This window comes from Lithobates pipiens, unplaced genomic scaffold (genome assembly GCF_037356315.1).
Source record: "Lithobates pipiens isolate NorthernLeopardFrog02 unplaced genomic scaffold, aLitPip1_a1.2 Scaffold_28, whole genome shotgun sequence".
NCBI classification, from domain to species: domain Eukaryota; kingdom Metazoa; phylum Chordata; class Amphibia; order Anura; family Ranidae; genus Lithobates; species Lithobates pipiens.
The window spans coordinates 50,030,419-50,051,347 of record NW_027507789.1 but is presented as its reverse complement, the minus strand read 5'-3'; the positions used below and the strand labels follow the sequence as shown (position 1 = coordinate 50,051,347).

The following is a 20,929-nucleotide window of genomic DNA, read 5'->3' as shown; positions in this document are numbered from 1 at the left end:
AACGTGGGATGGGGTATCACGTGGTAAGCTGCACTGTGATCCTCATTTGTGCTGACCAATGATCTCACTGCAACTGAGAGAGAGGGAGAGGTGGAGCCACCTATACTGCCAGGAGGTGCTGCAGCAGTGGTTATGCGTCCATAGAGGGTGCAGGAACGCCACCTTCTCTGTCCTGCACCGCTTTATCACCAATAGATAGATGCATTGCATAAATCTGTCTATTGTTGCCATTGGCGCCCCCTATTCACGTGTCCCACCCCTTGTCGGGTGGCAGGCATCTGAATTACAGTGGCAGGGGTGTTTTTAGAAGAGCCTGATTAAAGCTGTCAGCTCTAATAGGTGTCCTGATTAGAGCCGTGGGTTCTAATAGGCTTCTAAATTGGTAAACAGCAGAAGCAATGTTGTTCGCTCGCTGTTTACACAGTGTTGTGTTAGAGAAGCGAATACATATTGCTTCCCTAACACTAACCTGCCTCTCAGCCAATCAGCATGCCGGGTCTGTGTTACCTGTCACCTGATTGGCTGAAATCACAGGCGCTGTAAATGGACGCCTATCAGTCATCCAATCATTTCAGAAGACAAGAGGAGGAGCAGGCAGATCAGTGTCGGGGTGAAATGGAGGACACTGGACACCGCTCGCTGCCTGCCGCCGTCACCCGCTGCCCACCCGAGACAAGGTAAGTGCCGGGCAGGGGGCACAGTGGCAGCACTTGGGGAACAGTGGCAACATTTGAGGCACAGTGGCAGCACTTGGGGCACAGTGGCAAAATTCGGGGCACAGTGGCAGCACTTGGGGCACAGTGACAACATTTGGGTACTCAGTGACAGCATTTAATGGGAACAGTGGCAGCATTTGGGGCACAATGGGAGCATTTGATTGGCAAAGTGGCTACGTTTTATGGGCAAAGTGGCTGCATTTGATAGGACACAGTGGCTGCGTTTGATGGGCAAAGTGGCAGCGTTTGATGGGCACAGTGGCAGCCTTTGATGGCACAGTGGCTGCATTTGATGGCACAGTGGCAGCATTTGATGGCACAGTGGCAGCGTTTGATGGCACAGTGAGGCTGCAATTGATGTTTTTTTTTTCCTGAAATTCTCTGTTTGTTTGCGCCCCCCAAAATATGTTGAGCACCAGCTGCCACTGTGCTGCAGCCAGGCCGGATAGGTGAGATGCACTCTGTACATAGCACACCTCTGAATTCTGCACTCTTGAACTCCGCACATAATGGACTCCTGGTATTTAGTGCCCCTTTAAGATCCTCCCACTATTAGTGCATGTTGGTCACACCCACCGTTCAATGCAGTTCGGTGGGGGGGGGGGGGGGGGGGGCGTTGTTGAATTCCTGCACCTATTCTCTGTGGAAAAAAAGCCCTGTAGACATTTAAATATAGTGTTACAGATACAACCAACCCTTTGAGGGCAATCATAATTCTGATGAGGTCAGCAATTTAATTGAGTTTGATACCCCTGTCCTTATTACTTATAAACATTAATAATGAGTTACAGTCTATGCATTTAAAAGCACATCCTGCTTTTTTTTCTTTTTAAAAACACACTCCAAAATGCTGGTGAACAACAAGTCCCAGAAAGATAAAAAGATTACTCCACCGGTGAAAATCAGTAATTTCAATAATGGCGACAGACCCTCCATCTTCGATATAAGCTCTACGCTCACCTCCAAGCATGGACTCCTGAGCTAACAGGTAGTCACACAAGCAGGTCCCACACAAAAGGTAGGTAGCAAAACATATCAAGTAGAACTTCTCATTTAGAACACACCTAGGGAACACAGTTAAACCCTTGATCGTCCCCTAGTGTTAACCCCTTCCCTGCCAGTGACATTTATTCAGTAATCACGGCAATTGTATAGCACTGATCGCTGTTTAATTGTCAATGGTCCCAAAAATGTGTCAAAAGTGTCCAATTTGTCCATCGCAATATCGCAGTCCTGATAAAAATCACAGATCACCGCCATTACTAGTAAAAAAAATAAAAAATAAAATAAAAATGCCATAAATCTATCTACCTATATAGTAGACGCTATAACTTTTGCGCAAACCAATCAATATACGCTTATTGTGATTTTTTTTACTAAAAATATGTAGAAGAATACATATCAGCCTAAACTGAGGAAAAATTCTGTTTTAAAAAAAAAAAAAAGTGGGATATTTATTATAGTAAAAAGTAAAAGATATTGGGGGTTATTTATGAAAGGCAAATCCACTTTGCACTGCAAGTGCGTTTGGAAGTAAAGTCTCTGTAGATCCGAGGGGGACATGCAAGGAAAATAAAAACCAGCATTTTAGCTTGAACATGATTGGATGATAAAATCAGCAGAGCTTCCACTCATTTCAGCTCTACCCCTTAGATTTAGAGCGACTGCACTTTCAAGTGCACTTGCAGTGCAAAGTGGATTTGCCTTTCGTAAATAACACCCATTGTGTTTTTTCCAAATTTGTCACTCTTCTTTTGTTTATAGCACAAAATATAAAAACCGCCGAGGTGATCAAATACCACCAAAAGAAAGCTCTATTGGTGGGAAAAAAGGACGTCAATTTTGTTTGGGTACAGCGTCGCACGAGCGCGCAATTGTCAGTTAAAGCGACGCAGTGTCATATCCCAAAAAATGGCCTGGTCATGGAGTAGCCAAATCTTCCGGGGCTGAAGTGGTTAAATACATGCACGTGTTCTGGTTAGATATGCTGTTCATCCCCTAGGGGGCAGTGGACTGACTGGGAACACATTTTTTAATACTTTATTCCTTTATAGGTCTATTTTTGAACTAATTGCAATTTTAGTAATATATTTGCACATATGACAGTATTAGGGCCTGTCCTGATGCCTGGAGCACAGACCAGGTGCTATTTTATATTTTATGTCTATTTATGAGCCTCGCATATCGCCGCTCATTTGTGTACTCCATTGGTATGACAATGGAACACTATAAGTAAGCTGCTGGGTGACACCGTGGCCCTGCCCTGCTGAGGAAGTTCTGACGAACGTAGCGCGTACGGGGAGGAGTCACGCACAGATGGCGTCACCCGCTGCCATCCTTTGAAACAAACACCACGCGGTTGTGCTATATGCCTGTATTGTTTTCAACTCATGTGAGTAGTCCATATTTGGACTGAAATACATTTGAAATGTTTGCACAGTGAGCACTTAGATCTCTCTTTTCTTTATATACATAGGGTTTGATGCCCCTAATGAGAGTATTGATCTGGAGGAGAAGTTCTACTTGATCTGTTTTGCTACCTACCTTTTGTGTGTGACCTGCTTGCATGACTACCTGTTAGCTCAGGAGTCCATGCTTGGAGGTGAGCGTAGAACTTATATCGAAGGTGGAGGGTCTGTCATCATTACTGAAATTGCTGATCTTCACCGGTGGCGTCATCTTTTTATCTTTCTGGGACTTGTTGTTTACCAACATTTTGGACTGTGCTTTATTGTTTGATTGTGCTGCACTTCTTATATTTTCATTATTTGTTATTGATTTTTGTGAAAATCTTTTAGTGTCCAGCTTGCATTTTGGGGGGGTTTTAGTATTTTTCTGCGCTGATTGCACCTTCTATTTACATATATTGTATATAGAATATCTTATTCTATTCTTCATTCCCCCAGCATCCATTTCTCTCTAAAAGGTGAGAGGGGAGGGAGCTCCAGCACACAGCCTGCGATTGACAGCCCCATCTCCCTTCCTGTGTGCTGCGTGAAGAGGGATGTGTCTCTTCCCTCCAATTAGCTCAGAGCTCTCCTCAATGTAATTTCAGCCCTCCGGCTTCTGGGGTACCGTCGATTACCTGCAAGTGCAGTCTGCATCCAAAGCCAATCACTCACAGGTAACTGCTGCATGGTGATTACATGCAAGAGGCACCTACCGGGCGTAGGGTCAGCGACAAAAAGGAGAAAACTGGGCATAAGGTCAGCGACAAAACACGGAATAAGCAACATTGGTGTCAGCCAATCACAGTGGTCACATAATCAGTCCGGTCTTTCTGCCCCCAGGCATTAAAGGGATGCCATATTTGTAACATGCTAACCAAGCATGTAAGTAAAACCTTGGACAGAGGGGCGGCGGTGGACGTGGTATACTTGGATTTTGCAAAAGCGTTCGATACAGTTCTGCACACACGGCTCCTGTGTAAGGTAAAGTCTACAGGTTTGGAAATATCAGTATGTAAATGGAGGAAACTGGCTAAAAGACAGAATTCAGAGAGTAGTGGTTAATGGCTCTTACTCTGAATGGTCTAAGGTTATCAGTGGTGTACCCCAAGGTTCAGTGCTGGGACCCTTACTTTTTAATATCTTTATAAATGATATTGTGTCTGGTATCAAAGGTAACACCAAACTATGCAATGGAATAACGTCCTTACAGGATGTTTCCAATTTACAAGCCGACCTCAATGCACTGTCCAATTGGGCGACTATATGGCAGATGAGGTTTAATGTTGAGAAATGTAAAGTTATGCACTTGGGGGCTAAGAATATGCATGCATCATACATACTAGGGGGGGGTACAACTGGAGGAATCAGTAGTGGAGAAGGATCTGGGGGTTTTGATAGATCATAAGCTCAATAATAGCATGCAATGCCAAGCTGCGGTTTCCAAAGCGAGCAAAATCCTTTCTTGTATTAAGAGAGGTATGGACTCCAGAGAGGGAGATATCATTTTGTCCCATACAAATCATTAGTAAGACCTCATCTGGAATATGCAGTTCAGTTTTGGGCACCAGTTCTCAAAAAGGATATCGGGGAACTGGAGAAAGTGCAGAGAAGGGCAACCAAACTGATAAGAGGCATGAAGGGGCTCAGCTATGAGGAAAGATTAGAGGAACTGAATTTATTTACTCTTGAGAAGAGGAGAATAGGGGGGATATGATCAACATGTTGAAATATATAAGGGGTCCATATAGTGAACTTGGTGTTGAGTTATTCTCTTTACAGTCAACACAGAGGACACGGGGGCACTCTTTACGTCTAGAGGAAAAGAGATTTCATCTCCAAATACGGAAAGGTTTCTTCACAGTAAGAGCTGTGAAAATGTGGAATAGACTCCCTGCAGAGGTGGTTCTGGCCAGCTCAGTAGATTGAATTAAGAAAGGCCTGGATACTTTCCTAAATGTACATAATATAACTGGGTACTAACATTTATAGGTAAAGTTGATCCAGAGAAAATCCGATTGCCTCTTGGGGGATCCGGAAGGAATTTTTTCCCCTGCTGTAGCAAATTGGAGAATGCTCGGCTGGGGTTTTTTGCCTTCCTCTGGATCAACTGTGGGTATAGAATTGGGTATATTGGATTGTACGATATTTTTTATTTTATTTATTTATTATGGTTGAACTTGTGTCTGGACTTGTTGGACTTGTGTCTTTTTTCAACCTGACTAACTATGTAACCAATGTTCACCTTCAATGGGAAGCTTGTTTTTTTTTTTTTATTTACCATTTGTAGAACAGTGGCTTTATATATTCCCTGTGTGCAATATTTATGGTTTATGCATTTATATATACATACAGTGGCATACATACATTGTACCTACCTTCATTAGGTCCTAGTGAAACAGAGTGGGATTCAGTAAGAAAATCTTTAACTGGTTTACTGTTGTATATTATGGCGGTGGCTGTCATTTTGATCTTTATCTTCTGGGGATCAGTTACAGTGTTTTTGAGTATCAAGGTGAGTTTCAAGTCTTCACCAACTTGTGTTTCAGCGGCCTTTTTAAAACTGCCAGAAAATAAAGGTTTTGCTGGAGCAGAGTCATCAGCGGCAGTAGAAGCGAAAGCAGATCTGCGTGAAGACATTGCAGATAATCTGGGTGGCTCTACTATATTTCTTGCTTTTTCAAACACCTCTCTTTCCTTATCAGAACCTGCAAACAAATTTGATATAATAGTGAGTAAATGTGGACCTTAACATTTTTTTAACCTTTTTTTGAGCTGAACATCAGAAAAACCTGGAATGTGCCCGAACGCATCTAAACACACATAAACATTAGACATGTCTAGCATTTGAGTTTGAATGCATTACAATGGTTAGAAAAAATAATATTCTGGACAACAGAATGCAATAATGCTCAAAGGCTAGATGTGCCGAAACACGTGTATTTTGCGGCTTTTAGCTAGTTTTGTAAACCTCTTGCCTACTGGCTTATACCCCCTTCCTAACCAGATCAATTATCAGCTTTTAGCGCTTTCTCACTTTGAATGACAATTACTCAGTCATGCAACACTGTACCCATATGACATTTTTGTGCCTTTTTCACAAAAATAGAGCTTTATTTTGGTGGTATTTAATCACAACTTGTTTTTTTTTTTTTTTTTTTTGCACTATAGAAAAAGACCAAAAATGTTGTTTGTTATAAAATTTTGTAAATTTGTAATTTTTCTTCATAAAATTTTACCAACATTTATAATGCTACATTTCTTTGGTAAAAATAACCAAAATAATTGTATGTTAGTTGGTCTTTGTGAAGGTTATAGAGTCTACAAGCTATGGTGCCGATCATTGAAAATCGGTCACACGTAATCACAACTAAGTTTTTTGAAGTTGTCATTTTTTCCCACAATTTTTAGCAAAAAAATATATTTTTTTCACAAAATTATCATATTAACAGGTTATTTCTCTCACATGACATATGCCTACTTGCAATAAAATTACACCCCAAAACACATTCTGCTCCTGAGTATGGCAATACCACAGTGTAAGACTTTTTCACAGCCTAGCCACATAGAGAGGCCCAACATACAGGGAGCACCATCAGGTGTTCTAGGGACATAAATTACACATCTAATTTCTTGACTACCTATTACAATTTTGAAGTCCCTGGAGCACCAGGTCAATGGAAACACCCACAAAATTATCCCATTTTGGAAACACTCCAACATGCATTCTATGAGGCATAAGCCATTTTTTTACACATTTTTAGGGCACTGGTGGGCATAATGTGCACTACTGGGCACTGATGAGCACTAATAGGGCACTGTATTGGCACTTTTGAGCACTGTAGTGGCACAGATGATTACTTTAGTGGCCCTGATTAGCAGTCACTAATGTGCACTTTAGGGCACTGATGGGCACTGTAGGTCACTGATAAGCACTGATAAGCATTCACTGATAGGCGCTGTAGGGCACTGATGGCACTGATGGCACTGATGGGCACTGTAGGGAAGTAATGAGCACTGCAGTGGCACTGATGTGCACTGTAGTTGCACAGTAGGGCACTAATGAGCACTGTAGTCTCACTGATGAGCAGTGTAGTGGCACCGTAATGCACTGATGAGCACTGTAGTGGCACCATAGGGCACTGATGAGCACTGTAGTGGCACTAATGGCACTGTAGTGGCACTGATGAGCACTGTAGTGGCACTGTAGGGCACTAATGAGCACTGTAGTCTCACTGATAAGCAGTCTAGTGGCACCGTAGTGCACTGATGAGCACTGTAATGGCACCGTAGGGCACTGATGAGCACTGTAGTGGCACTAATGGCACTAATGGCACTGTAGTGGCACTGATGGCACCGTATGGGCACTAATGGTATCATAGTGGCACTGAAGTGGCACAGGGGGTACTGTAGGGGGCACGGATAGTCAATAGATGCCCTCCCAGAACTAGCCGGCCATGCTGTAGCCGCCATACAGCTATAGCACGGTTAGCAAGTGGTTAAAGTGGAGGTCTGCCCATCGCTGCAAAGATTAAAAGCCAGCAGCTGCACATACTGCACATATAAAAAAAAAAAACCTTAAAGCGGTGTCCCGGCAAAAAAAGAAAAGCCAGCAGCTACACATACTGCAGCTGCTAGCTTTTAACAATAGGACACTTACCTGTCCTGGAGTCTCGTGATGGCACCGCAGCTGATGTTTCCATCAGCTGTCGGGTGCTGCCGCCACCATTGCAGGTAAGGGAGCTCGGCAGTGTAGACTTACAGCTTCACGCCAGGAACCCTACTGCACATGTGCGAGGCCCTGCTCCTCTCTCCTACTGGCCCGGCCACAGGGAGAGGAGGAGGGAGGAGGAGGGAGCCTCGTGGTGATGTCCCGGGCTTTGGTAAGTATTGGGGGAGAATGGGGGGTGCTGCTGCACACAGAAGCTTTTTTTTTACCTTCATGGATAAAAAACCTTGAGCCTTTAGAATCACTTTAAACAAAGGCTACAGAGGACTATGACACATGAGAAGCTCACTTCCAAACCTAATGACACATTACATTTCTCAAGGTTTGGGATATGAGGATGACATATAATGATCACTTGAGCATGGACCGCTCCTTACTTTCAGTGTGATTGAACACATCAATTATGGTGGATGCTGCCACCTAGTTGGGCCTCAAGAGAAAATCTCTGTGCCTTTGTCTCCCCTTTCTCTCTTCTTTCTTTCCCATGTCCAATTTTATCTTCTGTGCGTGTTCTTTTCCTTTTCCTTTCTCATTTTCTACCTCACTGTTTCTATTTTGTCTTCCTCTTTTCTAGTTTTAGTGTCTGACCCAGTGAATTCATTCGCTCCTTCCACTCTCTAGAGGGGCACATTACAAGTGGAATAAAAAATGTAAAAAATCAAATTTCTTCATACATTTAAACCAAAATGTATGCTACTACATGTCTTCACTAGAAAAATCCCTATAAGTGTAAATTGATTGATTTGCGTGAAAGGGGCTGTGGAAGTGTGGCGGACAATCCAACGCTAACTACCACTGAGTGTGAGCTGACTAACTGCCACTAACATAACCAGTCACACGGATACAGTGATCAGTGCTAATACTATACACTGTAAATAATCCAATGACATCTTTTGTGATGATCCTTGCACCACTAACACATACTTGCAAGTGCTAAAATAAACCTATTAAGACAGAAATGCAAGGGAAACTTTTGCTTACTATTGAAAATGCTATTTGCTGGACTGTCAGGCCTACCTAGGGACTCACTATTTGCTGTGTCTCTGATCTGTAACAAGAGTACAGGTCAGCTATATCAGAAAAAAATGAGAATTCCTGATTTTCACACTTGTTCTGAGTCAGTGCTTTCAAAAAGAACTGAAGTCAGAGGGTCACCATGAGAGCCAGATAGCTAGCACTTTGAGAAGTGGATCCAAGGCAGCCTCTACATCTCTATCAGTTCTTTCTTACCTCTTTACATGCATATATACAGTATAAATAACAGTCAGCTCAAAGCTTGGCTTGTTATTGGAGTTTTATCCCCCCGACCCATCATATTCATCCCTTGAGCTGCTTATTTCTTCATCATATAACAAGTATATAACTCATAAGCTTCAAGCAAGATTTGAACACATTATGCTGTCATTAAATGAGGCATATCAACTTAAAAGATACCTTCAGGGTATTTGTAGTCATAGGTTACATCCCTGCGTTCAAAGATACCAACGGCTTTGGTGCTGGTGAGCTTCCCCACGGATACAGTATCAGTGTAAACCTTTCTCCTGGATCCATCTCTACTTTTTACCCAGGTTACTGTGTCTGCATTCACTTCAGCAAACACAAATCGTCCATCGTAAGGTTTGTCTACCTCTCCGTTCTTCACAGCATACAATGAGGTTGGTCCTAATCGGTATATACCTGTATGAAAACACAGTCATGTATTGTTTGTTAGTATAACATGATTAGATCTGTGATTAGATACATGTTAAAAATTATGGAATGCGATACTTCATAAGAAAGTTATTCTCCTTAATCTTACAGTACATACACAGGACACAGAATTAAGGTAAAATAGCTTCAGGAGATCAGACAAAACAAAGTTGTAAGGACAGTCCAAGATAAAGTTTCCCAGTCCTAGCATTGGTTTTATGCTATTCTCCTAGGAGAGTGGACATCTCTCCTCTGCTAAAAGGAAAATCTTTACTTTACTCAAGATTTATTTTTTTCCACCAGTAAGTTTCTAAAGTTGCTGTAGAATCAGAAGGGGTTTATTTTGCAGCTTTCCAGATCAGCTGATTCTTGGCATTGCCATGCTGGCACCACCCCCTCAGTAGACTTGGACCTCTGATGGGGTATATGGGCTAAACGACTACCTCTAGTGATGAATCACAGATGGTAGTAGGCCTTTCTTGCTTCTGCAGTTTTGCTGTGAGTACCCCTCCTGGCAATACCTAGGGCATGACTGTTCACAAGCAAAATGGCAGCAGTCCCGAAGCCTTGCCAGTATGTAATCCTCTAACCATTTAGTTGGGGAGGAGGGGGGGGGGGGGGAGTGGGGCTTGCCCTGTAACTTTTAAAGGACCTGAAGCTGATAGCCCAGATCATTGTCTTCTGCCTGAGTTTCAGTATCCCCCTGAATCTTCCTTCTCTTAAAAGAGCACACAACTTATTAAAAATCAGTGCCATCAGGAAGTGCCACATAGGCAGTACTGATCAGTGTATTCTGATGGCGGGGAAGGTTCCCTGCTATCAGAATACAATAGTTCAGCAGGAAGGATTCCCTCATCCACATGGAATGTGTGAATGGGGGAAATGGGTCATTTTTCTTTTTGTTAAACCCTCTGGTTGAACGAAAAAATAATAGTAATGTATGGACTGCTTTACTTTTGGCTTCTGTATGATATAACATTAATTCAAGTGAGTTCCTGGGACAGATGAGGTTCCCAAATCTCCAACACAGCATAGCAGTATATTTTCGAAAGATTTTGGATAATCCATTTTCCCAGATCTCGCTCGAAGGGCTATGACATCACTTTGTTCAGTTTGGAATTTAGGATGTAAGATAAGTATATTTTCTAACTTTTTTATGCAGGGTTTTTGGCAATACAACTAGAGTGATAAATAGACAAGGTAGCCCTGATGTAATAAGGGGGTTTTGCAAAACAATACAAAGTATTCTTTAGGCTTTGAAGTTGTAAATCTAACATGCCAGGATTCAGATCTGCTAATCTGTTGTTGCCTAGTTCCAAAAGGATCAAATGAATACATAAGTAGAGGCTATTGTCTACCAAATGTATCTACAGCAGTGATTCTCAGCCAGGGTTCCTTTTAGACCAAAATGACAAAAATTGCACCCCCGGACCTTTATATAGCGCCAACAGTTTACGCATCGCTTTACAATATAAAAGGGAGATAATACAGTTATAATACAATAAAATACAAGAAGATTAAGAGGGACCTGCTCACAAGAGCTTACAATCTATCTCTATCTGTCCATCCAGTATATGTAATTAATAGAAATATACTTTATGTGTATTTATGCAGAGCACATATTTTTTAATCTCAGTCACACACCCTGGCTGGGTTCCTGTGGAGTTGCATCAAATATTTGCCATCCACCATAATTGGGTCCAAGATCCTTTCTTGCTAAATAGGCTTCATTCCATGCATGGAAGTTCCTAGAAATAGAAAAACATATACATCATAACTAAAAGAAAGATGAACACTTCTGACTTAATGCAACACAATATTTTGTATGGGCCCTCAAATAATCAACTTATTAAAGGGTTAGTCTATCCAAAAAATGTATATTACAATTTTGGTGCATGCTGGAGAGTAAAACTAATTGACAATTTCTCATTTCTCTTATATATATATTTTTTGGGGACTCTATTGGTGTTACATCTGCAACCGAGTTCCTGAACACCTACTGTAATAATTAGGAGTGGGTCACATTCTCCTTGTTGACATAATAGAAAAAGATTTCCATACCAGGATGGGACTATTATGGTACCAAGAATAAAAACAAGGATTTAGCTAAAAAACAAAAAAAAAACAAAAAAAAAAACATAGAGAGAGTAAATAATGATCATCTTGGATCTAATTTAAGGGATGCCATACCACAACGTACAACTATTGTATAGACACATCATTCTAATTCATCCCAAAGGTTTTCTATAGGGTTGAGGTCAGTCAAGTTCCGCTACCCCTAACACCATCCTCCATGTCTTTATGGACCTTGCTTTGTGCACTGGTGCGCAGTCATCTTGGAACAGGAAGGGGCCATCCCCAAACTGTTCCCACAAAGTTGGGAGAATGATATTGTCAAAAATGTCTTGGTATGCTGATGCCTTAAGAGTTCCCTTCACTGGAACTAAGGGGCTAAGCCCAACACCTGAAAAACAACCCCACACCATAATCCTTGCTCTACCAAATGATTTGGACCAGTGAATAAAGCAAGGTCCATAAAGACATGGAAGAGCGAGTTTGGGGTGAAGGAACTTGACTGGCCTGCACAGAGTCCTTACCTCAACCCAACAGAACACCTTTGGGATGAATTAGAGTGGAGACTGCAAGCCAGGCCTTCTCATCCACATCAGTGCCTGAAATCACAAATGCACTTCTGGAAGAATGGTCAAACATTCCCATAGACACACTCCTAAACCTTGTGAACAGTCTTCCCAGAAGAGTTGAAGCTGTTATAGCTGCAAAGGGTAGGCTTATTTCTCCTCAAAAGTATTTATGTTGAGCTCTTGTGTTCCACCCACTTAAAGGGTCATATGAAGTGTCAATCGCAATCTAAAGACAACCTCCACTAGAACAGGGGGTCTTTGGTGGACTGTAGGGGTAGAAGGAAAAGGGAAATATACCAGCTCAACAATTATGAAAAATTTATATATGTGAATATATTCAAACATAACCATCTTTTTTAATGTGTTGTGTCTATACAAGAGTTGTACGTTGCAGTATGGCTTTCCATACCTTAATTAAGATGTGTTGGTGATCAGGGCCATCTTTAATATTGGTTGGACCCTGAGCAAACATTTTCTTGGGGCCCCCCTCCATGCAAATTTTCTCTCGACCGCAACATTCCAAAAAACAAAAACACACGCCTCATGTTGTAAAGCATGTGTGCATAAACTGTCCGCGCTATATAGATCCTGTATAATAATAATGATGATGAGGGGGGAGATAGAGGAGTCCGGGGTGATGGGTAGGGGGGTAATAGCGGAGTGCAGGATGATGCGGGGGGAGATAGGGAAGTCCAGGATGATGGGGGATAGGGGAGTCCAGGATAATTGGGGGGGGGGGGAAGATAGGGAAGTCCAGGATGATGGGGGGATAGGGGAGTCCAGGATGATTGGGGGGGGATGGGGCAATTGAAGATGATGCGGGGGGAATAGTGGAGTCCAGGATGATGGGGGTAGGGGGAGATAGAGGAGTCTAAGATGACACACAGGGATTGGGAGTGTGTACTGTGAGGTGTTTGTATCATACAAGGCACAGAAAAAAATCAGCACAAGGGGCAGTACTTACATATTCTCCCCCAAAGTTACCATCTATTGGTTCCATCCACAGCTCACCTCTGTACCCCCCTCCATCCACAGCTCACCTCTGTACCCCCTCCATCCACAGTTCACCTTTGTACCCCCCTCCATTTACAGCTCACCTCTGTACCCCCCTCCATTCACAGCTCACCTCTGTACCCCCCTCCATCCACAGCTCACCTCTGTACCCCCTCCATCCACAGTTCACCTTTGTACCCCCCTCCATTTACAGCTCACCTCTGTACCCCCCTCCATTCACAGCTCACCTCTGTACCCCCCCCCCCCCCCCATTCACAGCTCACCAATAAAAATGACAAAAAGTACAACTTCAAAAAACTTGCCATGCTTGTTACTAAATACCTTGGACTGCCTACTTTCCAAAAAGGGGTCATTTGGGGCATATTTGTACTGTATTGGCATTTTCGGGTCTCAAGAAATTAGATAGGCCGTCAGTACATCAGGATTGATCAATTTTCAGGTATTTGTATCATAGTTTTGGACTCTATAACTTTCTTACAGACTAAATAATGTACACTGATTTGGGATAATTTCACCAGAGAAATGTAGCAGAATACATTTTGGCCTACATTTATGAAGAAAGCTTATTTATTTTTAAAATGGCATAACAGAAATGAAGAAAAATATTATTTTTTTTCAAAATGTTCTGCCTTTTTTTTCATTTGTTTTGCAAAATAAAAGAAAAAAAGTAAACAGCTACAAATACTGTAGCTGATGACTTTTAATATTAGGACACTTACCTGTCCAGGGATCCCACGATGTTGGCACCCCAGACGATTTTTCTATCGGCTCTTGGGTGCTGCTGCCATTCCTTGTAAGAGGAAGCGGCAGTGAAGCCTTGCATTTGCGGCTTCACAGCTGGTTTTCTACTGCACATGCACAAAGCGTGCTGCACTTTCTGAATGGCCTGGCGGCGGTGGAAGGAGGAGGGGGAGGGTGCAAACTTCTGGCGATGTTTCCTGGAAGTGGGGACGGGTATCTGTCAAAAACAGGTACCCCCCTCCCCCCGAAAGGTGCCAAATATGGCAGCGGAGGGGGGGGGGGGAGTAAACAAGCGGAGCTTCCCCTTTGGGTGTAGCTCTGCTTTAAATACCACTCTAAGAAAGCTCTATTTTAGCAAAACTTTTCATATGGGTACAGTGTTGCATGATCATGCAATAGTCATTCAAAGTGTGACAGCGCTAAAAGCTGAAAACTGGCCTGGGCAGGAAGGGGGTAAAAGTGTCCGGTATTGAAGTGGTTAATGCCCGTGACAGGCCGCTATATTTATATATCATTTTTTGTTTAGGCCAGGACTTGTCAAATCTTCTATACAAAGGATCAGTTTATTGTCCTTCAGACTTCAGAGGGGCCGGACTGTGGCCAGTGGGAGAGGACATTTTCCTGGCATCAGTGGGAGTAAACATTACCACATTTGGTATTGGGGGGGAGCAATTGTACCCCATCGCTGGCATCATTGGGAGGAATAGTGACTCAATATTGGTGATAGTGGCAGAAATGGGGCCCCATTGTTTGTGTCAGTTGGCATAATAGTGTTTTGTATCAGTTGGAGTAATAATGCCCAAGGGCTGGATAAAGGCAAGCAACAGGCCACATCTGGCCGTAAGGCTGCAGTTTGGAGACCACTGGTTTAGACCATAGTTACATTTAAAGGAAGCTTGTGCTGAAAGAAGTACAGTATGGTTGCTGTCATTGCTAATCTCTTCTTCAGAAATCTCTAGCTACCCAGCTCATGCTTATCCAAGGGCTTCAATATTTGTTGCTAACCAGAACCCGTTATGCATAATAAATGCTCTGACTGCATACTTGTTTAGGTTTAGCGGCCGTAAATGTTTTGAACCCGAGACAGTCAGGCGACTATCAGACGACTAGCATTTTTCAGAAGGTTAGCACTGGCAGACTACATACAATATTTATTTTAAACTAAAATTGCCTTGGATCTCAACAGCTTACATTTTAAAGATCAGAAATGTAAACGATCAGCCATGCTCGTCTCTATTTTCTATTTTTAAATATATTAGCATCCAACAAACAATCTGTATATATGATATTTGCCAGTTAGCAATATCAGTCATTCTAAAATTATTCTGCAAGAGGATTTAATTTTAGGTGTGTCCTTCTTGGAAACAGAGATGTTGTGATAAGCATTTTATGGTAAATAGCTCTGTTAAAAATGCATAGTATTTATGATAATTATCCATGCCAACAAAGACATCCCGAAAAATGAAAGCCCAAGCCCAGCAAAAAAAAAATAAAATAGAATGGGGAAAGGTTGTAACCTCTGTCAACCAACTAATAAGATCTGTGTCCTTGTTTGTAAGATTTTCCCTTCTTATCTGGTATCACAAAAAGGAAAAATCTTTCAATAAATATAATCAGCAGCAATACATTTTTTAGCAGAGTGGAGAACGGTTAAAATCTTTGGTCAGTTTTATTGCTGTTTGTGTCCCCACTGGGGAGATTTTCTGTGAAGCCAATGAGTGTCAGACTAAACAGGAAGTGAGGGGAAATCTCTTTAACAAGGACATACGCACCGTAGAAAGTTTGTAATGCTTTCTGGCATTATTAATTAGGTTCACCTTTCTTCACCTTTTTTTTTCTAAATTCCAAGTCCCTTATGTACCAATTTAGCATTAATACAATTATTTTGCAAAAATAAAACAGCTTTCAATTTATTCTACACAGGCTTAGCTCTCAGATCAGTTTGAAAACACTGCTCAATTACTTATGCCTTACTTCCTGAACAGACTTTAGAGAAGTGATGCTCAACTAGGGTTTCTTTAAAGGTTGCTAGGGGTTCCTTCAGAATTGGGCAATTTCTGCCTCTTAGATAAGTTCCCACCGACACCATTGATCTTTTTAGCTATCTGTAAGGAGGTAATTCTTCCCAATGACCACAAGTGTAAGGACCATTCTTCCCACTGACCAAGACACTATTGTATCATGAGTTGTAGATTTCTAATTTTTAGCAGGGGTTCCCCCGAGATTGGAGAACTTTTTCAAGGGTTCCTCTGTGTTGAAAAGGTTGAAAAAGGCTGCTTTAGAGCATGAAACAGGAAGGAGTAGACCAGCTGAGGGCAGATGATGCGTAGTGTGTGCTAATGAGGTCAGCTGGTCAATTCTTTCCTGTGTCATAACCTAAAGTCTGACCAGGAAGTAAGGCAGAAGTAATGGAGAAGTGTTTTTAAACAGTCATATTCAAACAGTGAGGTAAGCGCATGTAGAATAAATGGAAAGCTGTTTTATGTTCGCAAAAGAGGTACATTAATGCTATATTGGTACATAGGGGAGGTGGAATTTAGAAAAAAAAGGTGAACTTTAAACTCTGAAAATAAAAGTTTTCGATTAGAGTTGACCATTAAAGGTGAACTCCCGGAGAGTGGCTAAATAGATAAAGGTTATTGCTAACCTTTTTTACAAAAATTTAAAAGGTGAACTTACCCCAAATATCTTGGCTACCCCTCCAGATCCAACTACATATAGCTGCCATGATACCCCATGCCATATAGTGAGTATCCATCATAATGCTTGCAATGGTATATGATGCTAGCTCTTCAAGTAAGGTGTCCCAGAAGAAAGAAGCACTTTACTTATTTAATGAAAAGGTGAACTGAAAGTGATTCTAAAAGTAGAAATGAAAAACAAAACAAAAACACAAACATGCTATACTTACCTGTTCTGTGCAGTGGCTTTGCATAGAACAGCCCCGTTCCTCCACTTCTCTGCTTCCCTGCTGGTGCTTCTGGCTTCTCCACCCTCCCGAGTGCTCCCATAGTGAACGGCTTGCTATGGGGCACTCGTGTGTGCTTGCTCCCAAGCTGGCTCTGTGTTTCCATTGACACACAGTGCTGGATCGACCCCCCCCCCCCCGCTCCCTACTTACTAGTTGTAATTGACTGTAGCAGGAGACACTGAGCAGAGAGACAGCCTGGAGAGCCACTGCTCTCATGAACATCACTGGATCAAGATTGGGCTCAGGCAAGTATAAGGGTCCTCTACCATATTGCATAGAATGACGGAAGGATTGCATCAACATAATTTCTGCAGTTTTATCAACTGCACATTCATGCTGCAACTTTCCCCATTTTACCACACCATAAAGGCGTTCTGTTGGATTCAGATTCAGCGACTGGCCTACCATTAGTGTGCTTCAGTGAAAATCAAGATTCATGAATCCAGGCTACGATTTACCAGACTTCAACTGTCCAGTTTTAGTGACCCTATACTTTCTGTTGTTGTCTGAAAGGAGTGGAACTCAATGTGGTCTTCTGCTGTGGAGGCCCATCTGCCTCAGGGTTTAATGTGCTTTGAATTCTGAGATGCTTTTCTGCTCACCGTGGTTGTAAAGAGTCATTTTTATCAAGGTTTAAGAGTGTGTCTATTGGAATGTTTGATCATTCTTCCAGAATTTGTGAGGTCAGGCACTGATGTTGGACAAGAAGATCTGGCTCTCAGTCCTTACTCTATAATTTATCCCAAAGGAATTCTATCAGGTTGAGGTCAAGTTTCTGTGCAAGCTGGTCAAGTTCCTCCACCCCAAACTCACTCATCCATTTCTTTATCGACCTTGCTTTGTGCACTGGTCCAAATCCATTTGGTAGAGGGGGGATTCTGGTGTGGGGTTGTTTTTTTTTATTAGGGGTTGGGCTTGGCCCCTTGGTTCCAGTGGACAAAACATGATAGGAAATTATAATTTTTGTAGCAGTCACTGGATGAGCAAAGGGAGATCTTCCAATGGTGACAGCTGTTAAGGATGAAATTCCCCTCATCTGAGTAAATTTTTACTTACCCTCTCTTCTTGTCCCAGAAATATAATAGAAAGTAAGGCTGGCCATACATTATACAATTTTCTTGTAAACTGTTCTTTAAGATTTACCAAAACCATAAAATTTGAGGTCAGAGCTAAACAGTTTCAATTTGTATGCAATCGGACAGGCTCTTGTACTAGATAGTTGAAGGTCAATCTAAAAGAAATTGAATTAGAAAATTGTATATTGTATGGCCAGCCTAAATATCCCTCATGAGATTGCAGACAGCGATAAAAATCTGACATAGGATATGAAGTTTTATTTTAAGTGTAATGCCCCATACACACGGTCGGAAATTCAGACGGAAAAAGTCTGATCGGATTATGTTTGTCAGAAAATACGATCGTGTGATTTTCCGATGCACAAAGTTTGAGAGCAGGATCTAAAATTTTCCGACAAACAAAATCCAATCGTTTAAATTCCGTTCGTGTGTAGACAATTCCGACGGACAAAGTGCCATGCATGCTCAGAATAAACTAAGAGACGAAAGCTATTGGCTACTGGTCCTTTTAGACTCCCGACGTAGGTATTTGACGTCACCTCGTTCCGAACGATCTGACTTTCCGACAACTTTGTGCGACTGCGTGTATGCAAGACAAGTCCAACTGACTTTGTGGTCGGAATGTCCGACCGTGTCTATGGGGCATAATAGTCCAACAACATTTTTTTTTTGCATTAGGTGCACCCGACACACTTACCAAACGCTGTCCTGACTCTCATATTCATCCCTTACACCATTTTCATCATAGACCTCATCAACAAGGAGATTTTCATCAGTGTCATGAGCAGACTGGAAATTTATGATTACACGAGCTGGTATTCCCAAACATCTAAGCACTGGGCAACAAAAGAAAAAAAAATATTATTGTAAAACTATTTTCCCTATATTCATGTCATGAAGTTGTCCATTATAGAACTTCTTTTCATAGATTGAAAACTTTCTGTATGGAAGTATATTTATACAATATTCATCATATGTGTTATAAATATATTTTTTATGCTTATGTTGATTATGGCTGTTTAACCAAAATAATTGTATTTTAAACTTATTTTTGGCAGTTTGGGGTTGGGGCCACCCTGTCATGTCTTTTTATACCCTTTCCTCTTGTCTTTGGAAAGTGCTCACAGCCAGGACAAGCTGCAGCTATGAATCAGCCCTCTCCTTCAAAGCTGTTGTCAGACCATCCATAGCAGGAGAGGGGCAGGTTGGAAATTGGAATATGTAAGTACTTTGCAAAACAAAAAATTATAATGACAGATCGTTTTCATGTGTATTTGATGGGTTTGATAAAGAAGAGCAAACCAGGGTTGCCAACCTCCAGTAAGATTACTGACAGTTTATAAAAATCGATGATTTTTTTTTACCACTGCCAGTAAATACCAGGAGCTGATAATTTCATGCTGTGTTGACTTTTTAAATGCAATTCTTGCAAATGACTTTGTTTTAGGTATTGTCAGTGTTTTCATATCATGTTATACTGTTAAAATATTCACTGTGTAAGTTTTCTATAGGAGTTCTGTAATTTTCCAAGTTGCCAGTAAAAAAGGTGCTCTGCCAGTAAAATTTCCATGTTTTGTTAGTAAAAAATGCAGCAGCAGGTTGGCAATCCTGGAGAAAACACATATTTTAGAAGTCTGAGACAGGTTTTGAAATGTTGTCAGTGCTTTATTGCTTTCCATGTCTCATAGTTGGTGAGGGAGATTTCCACTTTTAGTCTGATTTAGACTTCTATAAAATTTTGATTTAACTATCAAAATTGTTACTGTATGCTGTACTAAACTTCTTATCTGACCTTCAAATAATTGCATTTGTTATTTTGAAAAGCCACTATAGAAAAAAGTGGTTATTAAAGCACTGGTGGGTTTTACTAATCAATTGCACATTAAATTTATGTACAAAGGGGCATGGCGGAGTGTGCCCTTGGTGCTAAATACTTTCTCATCTCAGAAATTTGGTACCTCATATCTCAACCTTCCCCACCAAAGTTCTACTGAAAATTATTATAATGTTAGTCTAAATCATTTTGAAAAGCTGCACCTGTACAAAGTACTCCTGCGTACACCCAGCACTGCCCAAATCTGACCGGTCCACTCTGCATCCATTGGCGGAGAATGGCAGCACTTCCATTCCATGTTGTTGGGCTCACTCCACCACTATAGTTTCCGCTCCAGTTCCCAAGAACGATTCCATTGTCATTATTGCTGTTCACCTATAGAATATATTCAGATTACTTTGTCTAGTTTATTTAGAGTTAAATTCTTTTCTAATTATGACAATTTAAATTTATTTCACCCACCATAGCACTTAGTACTCTTCCCACGTAAATGGGATCATTTCTGCGAGACACATCTGTAGCTGGGTTCCTCTTGTAGTCTAGACTCTTGTCAAGTATGGTGAGGGTGATGTTCAGTATGTCTCTTTCAAACTGTGTGATGGTGATTAAAACAAAATAATATATATCTCAACCAAAGTCACAAATCAAACAGTGATGTCATAAATAAATAAAGGCATATAGTCTATACTCACAAATATGGTATATCTAGGCAAGAAAGCTATTTGGGACAACATTTAGTGAGAAGGAGGACTCCACCATGTCTCACTACATTTTTAATATGTACATTTTAAATTAGATCTCAACTATTAACTGGACAGAAATTTGTTTTCTAGATTATGTGTATCATAAAAAATTTCCATTTTTTATTTTACAAAATATTGTCTTTACATTTTTTAAATCCTCTTTTGCATCACTTTCAGCCTCTTCTTGCCTATATACTATACACTGTTTTCCTTTACTTGCTCCAGCATTGGCTGCACATCATTGCTCGGAAGCAGCTTCCTGACAGTGGCAACGATGGATCAGGCCTGCACTACGTGTGTCAGCACAGCTGCTTGTAGTCACCACCA

At 41.4% G+C, this 20,929-nt stretch overlaps 1 protein-coding gene across 1 annotated transcript in view; it reads right to left on the bottom strand.

Annotated features, from left to right (window-relative positions):
- Positions 1 to 20,929, bottom strand: part of LOC143935372 (protein-glutamine gamma-glutamyltransferase E-like) — a 60,335-nt gene that overhangs the window by 13,112 nt on the left and 26,294 nt on the right. Inside the window, exons 5-10 of the mRNA XM_077459193.1 lie at positions 20,322 to 20,450; positions 20,063 to 20,234; positions 18,723 to 18,861; positions 11,226 to 11,329; positions 9,327 to 9,569; positions 5,542 to 5,871 (exon numbers count right to left, since the gene is read on the bottom strand). Of these exons, the coding sequence (XP_077315319.1) occupies positions 5,542 to 5,871; positions 9,327 to 9,569; positions 11,226 to 11,329; positions 18,723 to 18,861; positions 20,063 to 20,234; positions 20,322 to 20,450 (1,117 nt within the window). The remainder of the gene's footprint in view (positions 1 to 5,541; positions 5,872 to 9,326; positions 9,570 to 11,225; positions 11,330 to 18,722; positions 18,862 to 20,062; positions 20,235 to 20,321; positions 20,451 to 20,929) is intronic.